Source organism: Abramis brama (assembly GCF_963993115.1).
Source record: "Abramis brama genome assembly, chromosome: 5".
Lineage (NCBI taxonomy): Eukaryota > Metazoa > Chordata > Actinopteri > Cypriniformes > Leuciscidae > Abramis > Abramis brama.
Window position 1 is genome coordinate 2987245 of NC_139967.1, and position 13783 is coordinate 3001027.

The 13783-nt window shown below is 40.7% G+C and overlaps 1 protein-coding gene across 2 annotated transcripts in view; it reads left to right on the forward strand.

Moving 5' to 3' along the window:
• Nucleotides 1-10484, forward strand: part of rnf43 (ring finger protein 43) — a 140490-nt gene extending 130006 nt beyond the window's left edge. Inside the window, exons 4-9 of one of the 2 annotated variants that reach the window (XM_084115137.1) lie at nt 180-314; nt 1192-1293; nt 2394-2564; nt 4118-4235; nt 6691-8244; nt 9983-10484. In XM_084115137.1, the coding sequence (XP_083971263.1) occupies nt 180-314; nt 1192-1293; nt 2394-2564; nt 4118-4235; nt 6691-8244; nt 9983-10008 (2106 nt within the window). In that variant the 3' untranslated portion in view covers nt 10009-10484. The remainder of the gene's footprint in view (nt 1-179; nt 315-1191; nt 1294-2393; nt 2565-4117; nt 4236-6690; nt 8245-9982) is intronic. The other variant, XM_084115138.1, reaches the window with a different exon arrangement.
• The last annotated feature ends 3299 nt before the right edge of the window (nt 10485-13783 follow it).

The window sequence follows — 13783 nt, forward strand, 5'->3', positions numbered from 1 at the left end:
TTTATTTATTATATTTATAGTATTTGTGGAATATAGTTGCTGATAAAAGCAACTTCTTAAATCACAAGTTTTAACAATCACTCTTGTAACTACTCTTATGTCCTAATCTATACACTCCAGTTATTTGTCAGAGAGTTTGTCCTGAAGTGTGTGTGTTGTTGTGTGTTTCTCACACACAGCTGCGTGACTCCGGCTCGTTGCCTCGTCCAGTGCTGCTGGTGAAGTCGTCAGACGCATTTGAACTGATGAAACTCATCGATAAGAACGAAGAAGCCATGGTATATATCGACATCATGATGGACGCTCCAAAATGGGTGAGTAAACATATACACATTTATTAATGTCTTTTCATTTATAGGCTTTACTGTTTGTAAGCCTTCCTGCTGAAAATAAACCAGCATGGATGCCCATATCTTCCATGTTGACCAGTATACACTATAAAATGGATTTTTCGAAGTTGTAAATATTGTAAAAATTATTATTGGAGGACATTTTAAAAGAAAATACTGTTTTTCTACTGCAGAATCTCACGTTTAAAGGGATGGTTCGGAGTAAAATCAACTTATGGTCCTTTGCACCATGACATCAAGCCATGATTTTTTCCCTTGGTTGAACATTATTAAAGTCAGAGCTTATTTAGAGATATCAGCCGATGGCTTAGTGCAGGCGCTAATGGATCCAAGGCTGTATCTCATAAATTACCCCACTAATAATGCCCAGAATGGCACCAAACTTCTACAGTAGTACAAATAGGTTTAAAAGATGTCTAATAGACATCCAAACACAGCCCAGACGTCTAGGCTAAAACAAGGCAACATTTGGGCTTTAAGTGAAAATTTAACAGACATCTAAACCATCGCCTAAGAATAGACCAGTCATCATGTAGATAACATGTCAAAGAAATGAAACCAAACACCTTGTAATCACTGTTTGCTTTGCTTACATGATTGAATATCATACATCTCGCAAGTTATTTTGGCAAAAACGACATGTAACCAAATTCAAGGTTAATTTGGCTAGAAGTGTGTTCCTCATAGCCGGACTATATCAGGTCTATAGTTAACCGAGATGGGGAAATGATGGCTATACTGTACATACTGGGAGATTTATGAAACATTCTGGCCGTTACTGGGGTTTGTTGTTGGTTTGAGGACGAACGCAAGCTTCACTCTTCGTGTGTTGTGCTCGCAGCCTCACTATGACGTTGGGATCCTGTTGACCGTGGCTCTGGCGGTGCTGGCCATCATCATGATCTTTGCTCTACGCTTCCGCTGCAGGTCCAACAGAACCTGGGTAAGAAAACACAACACACTTCATACCCACGCGCTCTACGCTCACGTTCAGGTTTGATGGTGGATTGTAAAATGTCCATTGCAAAAAAGTTATGTTTTTGTTTTGGCTTCCTGTACATAACATTCTTAATTCAGGATGAATTTACTTGAGAAGCAAAATTACATCAGATTTTTCGTCTTAGTTTTCTGAACGATTTATCAAAATTAAACAAGTTTGAAAAATGATCTGTCAGTGGGGTCAGAAATATAAACTTGTTTCCCTTTCTTTTGAGCATAAACTCACTTAATTTTGATAAATTTTTAATAAAACAAGTCTTAATTGCATTGTGCTTCTCAAGATTTAAGAATGTTAAATATTTGTATGAACGTCGTTAAATATATATTTGTACTGGAAAACAAAAATACTAAGGAATTTTTTTTGCAGTGCATTATAGCCTCTCAATAAAGTTCCTCCTACATTTAAAGTGCCCCTGTTATGCTCTTTTAAAGGCTCCTAAGTTAGTTTTAAGGTCTTCTACATGGGGTTTACATGCATCTAAAGTCAAAAAACACTTTAATTTTCTCATAATATGCATTGCAGCATCAGCTCTTTTCTCCCAGTGTCTGAAACAGTTTGATAAAGGATTCAGTCTCTCTAAACTCCGCCTTTCAGAGAGCCTGCTCTTCTCTGATTGGTCAGATGGCCCAGTCTGTTGTGATTGGTCAGAAACCAAATGCTCATTAGCATATCTGAATTCTCCGGATCTTCCTCAGCACCTGATACACAGTGATAAGAACAGTGATAAAACATTGTTTTTACCGTACCAATCAGGGCAAAGGAGACGTTCGCCAGCAGCCAATAAACACCACAGGCTGGCATTATGCAAATTTGTTACAATTCTGCTTAGGTTTGTGCAGAAAGTAAGACTGGAATTACTGACGACTCATTTCAGGCAGTTCAGAATCACTTACAATAACTCTATTTGTTGTTTGATCTTTGAAACGTTGCAGATCTTTTACATTCACACACTGCTATATTACACACTGCATGAAAGGGAATATCTGAAGAAGCATAATAGGTGCGCTGTAGAAATCTCAAAAGCCCTTTTCCTCGACTCCCAGGACTCTGTGCACCAGGAGACGATGCGTGCCATCAGCCGGTTGGAGACGCGCACGTACAGCTCTCAGGGTTGCTCAGGATCCCAGCGTTCTGGCGCAGCTCCAGCGTCCAACAGCAGCTCCAGTTCCAGCCCGATCTGTGCTATCTGTCTTGAGGAATTCATGGACGGCCAGGTAAGAGGAGGCACCAAAGAAAAGCATGATATGATTTTGATTTAAGTCACTTTTATATATAGCGCTTTATATAAAATGTATCATTTCAATGCCGATTCATTTCGGTTCAATAACTAAAGCTCATCAATTATGAAACATTAAGTTCAGTTAAAAGCAGCTCTATAAAGGATAGTTGTGTCGTTATTTAGCTTGAGTCAGGTTATTGTTGATGCAATGCAGAAGGGCTAACCGTTATTCGACTAGAAGAGGTTTGGTCGACCACGGTTAGTCGCAAAAAAAAAAAAGGTGCGAAATCACGCAGGCTGTGATGGACAGATCGTTAACGGCAGGAAATCCAATTAATTTGCCTTTCATTCATCGACCTCAAATATAGCTTATCACTTGAAACATGTTAGTAGTAGCAACTTTACAAGTCCGTTCGCTCTAATGCTAACCTAGATAAATGTGCGCTACTATTAGGCGCATATCTGTGTTTGTGTGGAGAGCCGCTTACTGCATGACATACAGGCGTCGGCACGATAAGAGTAATGCAAAATGTAAAGGGTCTAGTTTTATTCTGTAAACTCACTATTATAACAAAATGGTGTGCTTCTGTAAAATAATGAAAACAATCAGGATGCACTTTCTACTGTCTTGGTCTCTGTGAACTTGAGCGTCACGAAAATGAACCGAAAGTCAGTGTATACTTGCCTGAGAAATATACCTATAGAAAGCTTGAAATGTCTACTTTTAAATGAACCCATTCAAGTGGAAAACAAATATTCTCAGATGATGTCATCCGTATGAAACGAGCATTCAACGCGTCCACTACTACGAGTCAGCATCGTCGACTTTCTGCAGCCGAAAACACAGAAAACATTACCAATAAATTATTCAAATGTTTGAACAGTCTCCTTCTGTTTTTTCACAACACACTCATAATCATTACGTTTGCCGGCGCGCTGTGGCGAGCTTTTATGCGTGAGTTTAAACATTAATTAGGTTATGGATTATAGGCAATTAAAGGCTCATTATTATGATTTATGGCTTATTGATATAAACGCGCGATTAGTCGAGTAATTGCTTAAATAAACGACTACTAGTCAACTAGAAAAATCTTTGGTTTGAGGGCAGCCCTTCAATGCAGTTCAAAAACTGTCAATGTTTAAAAATTCAAAAGTCGTTTCAGCCTTAAAGCAGCTCTACAAGAGACTGTAGTTTCAGTTTAGTCAAATGTATTAATTATTACTGAATATTAAGGGACAGTGGCAAGGAACCTAAACTCCATCAGGTGGCAGAAATTGAGAAAAAAACCTTGGGAGAAACTAGGCTCAGTCGGGATCCATCAAATGAATGAACGCAATGTGATTTAGGATTCTAGACTGCATCACAAGTCAGATTTGTGGATTGATATTATTCAAATATTTTGCATCCAGCTTCTTCCGGCATTAGAGGAACAACAGAAACCATCAAGCATTGGAAGGAAAGGGACCACTTTAGGATGCTATTTATGAAATGATTTGAGGCGCGCCAATGGCATGTTTAATATTTGGCTTTCTCTGTCTCTCTGGTAGGACTTGAGAATCATCTCCTGTGCTCATGAGTTTCATAAAGAGTGTGTCGACCCCTGGCTCCTACAACACCGTACCTGCCCACTGTGCATGCACAACATCATGGGTAAACAGCCTCAGGGTACATATGTATTTCTCCAATAATATTAGTATAGAGCTTGCAAGGCAGTACTGTATTGAAATTCCTCTTCTTTCTTTATCTTATACTTCCTCGTCTTGCTACTGGAGGGCCGCTGTCCTGCACAGTTCAGCTCCAACCATAATTAAACACACCTGAACCTGCTAATCAATGCTAGAATACTAAGCATGCTAGAAACTTCCAGGCAGGTGTGTTGAGGCAAGTTGGAGCTAAACTCTTCAGGACCGAGTTTGGACACCCCTGGATGTGTTCGCCCAAATCATTTAAAAATCATCCTCATGTCCAAACTTGACTTTCTTCTGTGAGCACAATAGAAGATATTTTGAAGAATGTCTCTGAAAATGATAGTTTGTTTGTCATAGAGTGAATGATGAGTGTACAGTGTTGTTTGGACCCCAAACGTTCTTCAAAATGTTCTTCAAAACCTACTAATATATTACCCCTAAAATCAAAGGGAAATAATAGGTGAATAAGAATGGTGCAGAAGCCTCTAACACTTGTGGGAAGCCTAAACTTGACAAACTGTGAACTTGTCCCTCAAATATGAATGGTTGCATTGAAAAGCAGTAGAAAAGCAGTGCAGTGCTGAATGCAAAAACATGTTTTGTGTGAATCTGTACAATGGGTCTTTGCACAACTGCACATGCAATGCACTGGACAAGCATTCATGTGTGCATTTGTGGACTTGCACAAGTGTGTTTTTGGCCTTATATGTGCTGTCAATTTTTACTGTTTGAAAACTTTATACTATTTAAGAAATATGAGATTAAAGTTTGATAATCTCCCATTGACCTCAATGGAGATCAATGGAGGATTGATGCAGGATTCCATTGACACAGAACCAAATCCTAACACCGTGTCCTAACTACATGCGACGCGCGATAAAAGGTCTTTTCCATGTTAATCAGAGTGTTTGTCCTAACCAGCCGCGACGGCCACACGTGACGATTCTATTTTAGAAATGGTTTCTATTTTTCTGCGACGCCACTCTGGAACAACAAACACAAAGTGTGGCACTGATAATCTCAGGGACTGTTTATGTGCTTTATTTAATGTTAAGAGCGTGTAATGTGACTCTGAACATCATTTAGTGCTCCAGCTTTGTATCTGTAAAAGCAACAATGGATAATTCACCTCAGATTGAAATTAAACAAATGGAAACAAGAACGTTCAAACTGTGAACAAACAAGTGTATTCTTTGACAAAGATTGTTTTAGTAACTCAGTAGCCTATGCATTTTTAATAATGTTTAAATGGTGTAGTATTTGTGAATTTGATTATGTAGCGACTTATCCATTTTCTTGCGAGTGCCGTCAGGATTACTCTCTGGTGCCACGAGACTTTGCCCACATGCTGTTCTGATTGGCTGTGGGTTTTGATTGATTTTAACGCATCTCGCAGCCGCGTCGCATCTAGTGTGGACAGACAAATTATTTTTCGCTGGAATCTTATCGCATCGTGTCGGGTTAGGACACGGTGTAAACATACCTAAACCTTAACATGATTATTTTGCTGCCTTGCAATCGCTGCAATTTGCTTTTGGAAATGCAACTGTAGTTTAACTGTAGAACTGTAGTGGCTACATCCACATTAATCCAGATATTTCAAAAATGGTCTGAACTCTCTCTGTCCACACTATATTCTGTCATAATTGAAGGAATGTAATATGAAGATTGTACAATATAACCATCAGAGTGTATATTAAATATGGGTACAATATGCATCACATGACTAAACATGTCATTGTTTTAAAGTCCCCCTGTAGTCAATCATTTTATCCCTTAAAACTCATCTTTGATCACCAAAATGATATATTTAAACGTTTTTTTCCTTGAAAAAAATGCCTTAAAATAGCTTGAATGTAACTCAACACCCTTGTCTCATTTAGTATGCGTGGTTCTATGAATATGCAAATGAGCCCCGCCTCCACTCACTCACTCAGCTCAGAGATCCACTGGTTGACGATCACACGTTGATCTGATTGGTTACAAGGTAGTTTGTGACGTCAGAAACACCAGCGATTTCAAAGCGTGTTTTTGAGACTGTCTTTGGTTCACTGCAGTTTTAAGGAGAAAATACTCAGCAAAGGTGTTGACTTATGAATTTACACATGGTTTGTCTTAAAGCATATTAAAAACACCACATAGACACATAAACAACATTAAAAGCTGGATTTTCACCACATGGGGACTTTAAAATACCTCAGTTTACACAGTCCACACTATAACTCGTTTTTAAATGTATTCACTTGAGAGAGCATCTTCAGATAGCTCTGTTTTCACTAGACAAAAACGTTGTCTCAGTATGGACAAAAGGCCAAAACGTAGAGAAAAAGATTTTTTACATTTACCTGGATTAATAAGGACATAGCCTCAGTAGACATTTGTTGTGCTTTTCCTATCAAAGTTGTTTTTGAGCACCAAATGTCTTCCATCAGGTTCAGATCTGGCATCCCGTCAGCCCCAAAGAAGTCGACTGCCGCCACCTCCACAAGAGCACAATCAGGCCTTCCTCCTTCCCCATCACTATTCAAACCAACGCCCTTACCCCCAGCACCATGTCCCCTTTTCCCTGCGGCATCACTACCCCCGCACCCCTGGACCTTTACCCCAATTGGGTCACTATGGAAACTCTCCCCCTCTTCATCCACGCACTCTCCGTTGCTTTCCCAGCAGACCATTGGGTGCTAGCTGCGCGTACCACCTTGCTCCGGATTCCCATCATGGACGTACGCACAGAACAGGCGGGCGCGGGTGTCGGACTGGGGGGCATCACTATGCGCCCCCCAGACGGTCGTGTCACCGGTGCCCCGGAGGAGCTTTACGGAACACTGCGGGTTCTTGTGTGCATCATTTGGCATCATCAGTAAACCATGCGAATCATCAACTGCCGCGTGGCGGAGGCTCGCACGGTCGCCAAGATGATGGAAGCTGCTCCGGAGGGAGTTACCACACGGAGTGCAGCGGTTACCTTGCTGAGGGGCCGGCCAGCGACTCCAGCTCGGGATCGTGCCACGGCTCGTCCAGCGATTCCGTATTAAACTGTACGGATATCAGCCTGCAGGGCGTCTATGGCAGCTGGTCCACTTTTCGTAGCTCGCTCAGCAGCGACTATGACCCGTTCATCTTTTACGGACCGGGAAAAGCCCCACGCAGAGGGAGCATGGAGGCCAGGCAGAGACCTCGTTCCCTGGACTCTGTAGTGAATCCCGCCGGTGAAGCCAATGCAGTTTGCTCAGAAGAGAAGCAGCAGCAGCAGCAAGTGGCCGTGTTCAGTCACGTTCACTATCACAGGCATAGACACCACTATTATGAGGACGGGGACCTCGGTCAAGGGCCCGGCCAAGGCTCTGACGAGGATCAGGGGGCCGTGTCCTCAGCCATGGCAGCTGGTGGCCCCTGTAATGCAACTAAAAATAAAGACTCCACTGGGTGTCAGGTACAGCACCAGTCTTGCCACTGCCCCAAAACGGACCTCAGTTCAAGGAGGGTTGAGGATAGAGCCCCGGACCCTGTTTCTTCCTCAGGCGCCTCTGTGATCCTTCCCTCCCCTCCTTTAGCCTCTCCGTCCCTGTCCTGTTGCCACAAAGGCCCAGGGTGGACCACCAGACAGAAAGCAGCCGGCTGTCCTTTGGAAGCGCCTTCGCCGGTTGTTCACTTCCATCAAAGCTTGGACCTTCAGGATGATTGTAGCATTCATATTCACTACGGACAGGGAGCTGGAAGCTACTGCTGCACACCTCCACCGGATATGGCCCCCACACTGCTGCCGGTGCCCCTGATCTTGGACTCGCCTGCCATGTCCGACTGGCCGTGCTGTAGCGGGGCACATGTGGTGTGGCAGAAGCAGGTGCAACAGGCCCATTCGGAGCCTCAGCTTTTGGGCCCCACTTCTGAAATGGACAGACCCTTGTGTAGGGCCCATCACGGCCCGGGGGACGAACTTCCTACGGATATCTGTCTGTACTGCCAAACTCTACACAATAGTCAGGGTGAGTATGTGTGATTGTAGTGCTCCACTTTATAGTCAAGTAATTTCTATAGCACTTTATACAGATTTCTAAAGCAGCTTCACAGTTATAAACAGGAAAATAACAGAATCAGTGATGCAAATTCTGATGTAAAGCAGCTCTAAAAAGACAATAATGACATTATTCAGCTCAAGTCAGTTTAGTATTAATTCAGTTCAGTTCAATAACTGTCTAAAGTTCATCAATTATGAAACAAGTTCACTTGAAGACAATAGAGTCGTTATTCAGCTTGAATCAGTTTAATGTTGATTCAGTTTAGTTCAATAACTGTGTTAAGTTAATCTATTATGAAATAATGAAACAAGCTAAATAATGACTATTGTCTTCTCTAGAGCTGCTTATAGCTTGTTTCATAGTTTCATAATAGATAAACTTTACACAGTTGTTGAACTAAACTGAATCGATACTAAACTGACTTGAGCTTAATAGCGACTCTATTGTCTTCTGTAGAGCTGCTTATAGCTTGAGTCAGTTTAATATTGATTCAGTTCAGTTCAATAACAGTGTCTATTGTAAAATATGTCAATGAATCTGATTCAGCTATAAGACACTATGGGCCCTATCTTACACCCGCGCAATGCAGCGCCAAGCGCGACGCAAATGTTTTTTGCTAGTTTCAGCCTGACGCAGTTATCATTTTCACGTCCTGCGTCACGTTGTTTAAATAGCAAATGCATTTGCGCCCATTTGTGCGCCCATGGGCTGCTGGTCTGAGAGCGAGGTGTCTGTTCTGGCGCATTGTTGGAGCGTTGCTATTTTGAGGCAACAGAAATAGACTGAGCCATTGACCGACTGAACCCTGGGCTAAAGTCAATGGCGCAATATTTATTTGTTATTTAAAGAGCGTGTTAGTAATGTGCGCCTATAGGCGGGTCCACAACGCATGTACACTCTGCTTATTACACACACAGGGACGCACAGCAGCACACACACATGACAAATATTTAGAATAAAAGGATTACAATGTAAAAGATTATTATTGTGTACATAAAGATATGGTGAATCCGGCTTGTCCCGTAGATGTTCTGCTTGCGCACTTTTACCTCACGCACGAGCAGATCCGTTTGCGCTCTGAGACGTGTTCGGTCTTTCCACGATCAAATTCCGTCATGTAAATAGCGAATCCGCCATGGCGCGAGCGCAACTGTCATTTAAAGTGAATGGGAGATGAGACTCTGATTGGTTTAACGCATGTAAATCCCAAAACACACCCATTACTCATTAAGAGAATAGAGACAACCCTTTTAGACCATGCGCCGGGAGCGCCGACCATTTTTCCAAAGTGAACTTTAGACCATACGCTTAGATCGTTAAAATAGGGCCCAATATATAGTGTCAGTCAAATCAATAATATTACAGAATATTAAGTGTATTTACTTTGTATTGAATATTTGAATATTTTTGTCTGTCTATTAATTTGTGAAGATTATCTTACTGATCAAAACATGTAAGAATCACAGAGCTAATTTTTTGCAATTATTGAAAGCCAATGGAAAATTCTAGGGAACTAGGGTGATGCCTAACTTACGGGTTGTCCTGCAAAAATACATAATTTCTGCAGAACTTAATTGCTGGTTATAATCTGAATGTGCACAGCTGATTTTCAGTGCATAGTGACAGTTTTCATTTTGGATAAACTATTCCTTTAATTTGAGGTTATGAAATGAGTTCTACATGTTTTTTTCTTCTTGTTCCACAGGGTCAGAAGAAGAGTCTGGTGTTTGAGAAAGCTCTTCATCCTAAACTCCTCACGCTGCTACACAAGAGCCGAAATGGACAAAACTCTTCGGCGTTCTCTCTGTGTCTCTTTCACATGTCAAGTCTTCCAGATAATTCCAAACATCTTCTGCAATATCAAACTGACAATCACTCACAATCTCCAGACCTCAGAATGTCTTTCTAGCAAAGATTTATAAAGTAAATACAGAATTCATCAGCGATGATTAGATGGGTTTTTCTATGTACTCTTCAGTAGTAACTCACTGTTACTAGCACATTTCTAATGGCCAAAACAAGTCATTGTTGGTACTGTCAAGGTACTTTACCCTCTACGGCCCAAATGTGACTTTTAATAGGCAAGCAAACGGTGTTAATTCAGGAAGTTATCAAAGGATCTGTGAGATGCGCATAAGAATGAGAGTGTGCTCAATCTTGATTTCTTCCTTTCCTTTGATTTAAAACAGGATTCATTTAGTACCTTCTCTTGTCTGAGGATTCCTTGGTGATCTTTGTTCAAACCCTTAAAGGTATAAACATGTCTTCCCATATTCCATCGAGAATTAGGCCTGACGTATGTCCTCTATGCAAGAACGCAGACAATACTAGCTACGCAAACTTGGATGTTTTGCTCTAAAATGTGTCAGATTGCAATTCATACTGCAACAATTAGTGTAAGCTGTCTTGTTCTACAGTCAGTTTTGTCTTTCAGGTTAACTACTATCATGCCAGAATCAAGTTAAACTTAAGGCTGGGATGTACTTCACGACTTTTGCTCAGATTTTTCCCCCGATTTGCAGTCTAGATGAGTCGAAATGATAGGCACGGATTCCGATTTTTTTAGCTTCGACCCAGGATATCAAAACAAGTTTGATACTTTGAGCCGATTTAAGAACACGTGTTGTAGTGTATGACATGTTGCTACTGAAACTGAAGCTGTCCTCTAGCTACCAGTGTTGCAATAAAATACAATACCAATACAATAGTAAATTAACAGAACACACATAACAAATTAGCCTTAATATTTGACTCATCAGCACAGATAAACAACTGACCACGTCTACCCACCAAAGACGCTGCAACAACCATAGATATGTATATATATACAGTATATATATATATATATATATATATATATATATATATACATAGATGCCTCATTAGCTGCTGTTTCTATGGGCCGCTATGCGCAAGCCATCCACCATATTGAAACGGTCAAAAAAAAACACTCAAGAGCAAGTCGTCCATGCATCTGCAACAGTAGTAATACGCATGTATGAATATCTATATCTGCAACAGACTTCAGCAGATGAAAGACAAGACAAAGTCTTTAGCTAAAACAACATTTAAAGTCACCATAGTTTAAAAACCTGTAATATTGAGTTAAAGGGAGACTGTCTGTAACTAAACAATTGATGAGCAACATAGTATGGGAAAAAAAATACCATGGGAACTGTCAACTGTTTGGTTACGGACGTTGGTAAAAATATCTTGTGGGCGAGTAAATGATGACAGAATTTTCATTTTTGTGTGAACTATGCCTTTAATACATATAAAAATGCAAACCAACACATTCACACCCGTGAAAGATTATCCCGTTTCTTGGGGAATTTAAATGTCGGTGGTTTCTACAACCAGAGGCTGCACAATGTTGTGGCATCTTGGAAAACTCATAGATTTTTACTGTGAGAGACGACCACATAGAAAGTGTTGATCGTTCCAAGAGTTGACATGTCTGGAGCGCTCAAATGCCACATCTACATATACACATCTATGGTTTGAACTGTCATGCGTCTCCTTGAAATGAGGCACGTGTTTCTGTGCCAGTTTGTTGTGTTCAAAGTCTGCAAGTAAATGATGCCTATAGACCTTATGTAGCCCCGCCCCTTCAGCGCTGCGCTCGTTGTCTTTTGACTTCCGGTCTGTATTTTCACAGCGATTTTGCGTGTTTATTAATGAACGGCTCGTTTTAAAATCTTCCTGGTCGACTGACATTTAAGTCATCTGCTTTAAACATTACAGTCCTCATGATAACTCTCGTTAACTTTACATTAAGTAAATCCACTTCAAAAGCGAATTACTCCTGGACAGCAATGCCTTAGAAATATACAAAGCGACCGCAAACACGGAAGTTAAAAGAAAATATTCTAAAGATGGCGGCGCCCTCGTTTCTCTGGCGCATAAGGTCTATAGTGTTTTAAAATCTGTTCAGATTTTAAAAGTCGTGTAGTGTATTCCAGCCTTCAATCAAACTGTTGACATTTAAACTGATGATTTTTCATTCATAAAGACCTACATTTGACAAGAAAATACAATTTCAGACTTCCTACTTGCTATTTAATTTCACATTGTAATGTGTCTAACAATTTCTGAGTGATTTTTTTTCCCCAGTGTGCCTAAAAAACAACATACAATTTGAAGGTGTACTAAGCATAAGCAATGAAACCGAGAGTTTGCAATGCATTAGCTGTGCATTTCCTTCAGTGTTTGCGTCCTTGCATAGAGTTTGTTTCAGGCTTTAGCGTTTCATACCCTCCGTGCATTCATTAGCTCACCGCACCTACTGGCTGATTATTAACTATTTAGTTATTGCAATGCCACACGCCCCTTCCATTTCACTTCTCAAAAGCCAGACGTAGGCCTTTAACTGTGACGTTTTGGGCTGCGTTCAAACATCAGGCCTGGTTTTCCTGCACTACCTCAGATAACCAATCAGAAAAGGCCTGTTAGCGAGACGGTACTTCAAAGGTACGTGTGCGTCCGTCGACCTCTCGTTACCTCTGACGGATATTAACTCAGAGGAGCGATAGGGAGCTTCACTTCATATCATCTGTCCTTGGAAAGAAGCATTTCGTTGAGGTTTCAGGGTCTCGGTTTTGTTAATTCAAAAATGGCAGCTGTTATTTACAAATGTTTGTGTCTTCATTTATTAATTTTGCTTGTCAAAACTAAATGAATTGACTGAATATATTTGGGGAAAGTTGTGAAGATTTTGTTTTGTTTTCTGTTTTGCTTCATTATTTTGGTCTGTGTTTGGGCTGAGAAGGACTACATTTCCCAGAATGCTTTGCTTTCACCTATTATGACTCTTAGTCCCTTAAAGGGATGCTCGCATTTCATAGAAAGTAACCAGCATACAAGCTTACCAAAAGTGCCTCTGTATCCCATGAAATGAACACTTCATGAAGTTTACTTTACACGTTAATGTAGCCTGCTGTCATGTTCGTGGCAATACCAGCCAATGATGTATCAACACTTATCTTTAATCTGTTACCCTGAAATCTCTGTTGTCATATATTTTAAAAGCAACCCTTTAAAGGAATGGTCCGGGTTCAAAACGAATTAAAACTAGCAACAGTATCTGTGACGTGCTGGAAATATACGTCACAAAATATCGGGTTTTGAACCTGAAACATTCTTTTAAGTAAAGAAAAGGAAACACTGGAAATCTTGCCATGACAAACAACCTGAATGTTTTTTTATTTTCTGTCAGTAAATGGTCACTTTTGTCGAAGGTCTTGATCTTTGAACCACAAACACACCTGTGTCTTTCACATCCCTCGAGTCTTTTTAGCTTCATACGTTCACAAATGCTGCTTTTCATCTAAATGAGGCTGAATCCCAAATTAAAAATACAAATAAGACAAAATATAGTGAATCCCAGAATATCGGGTTCACACACCAATGAGTTTCAATGACTCTTCCGGTTGTTTGTGTTGCAGATTTTTTGAGATTACTGCACTTTTAAAGAGCAATGTATTTACCTGTTAACTGTCAACCCCCT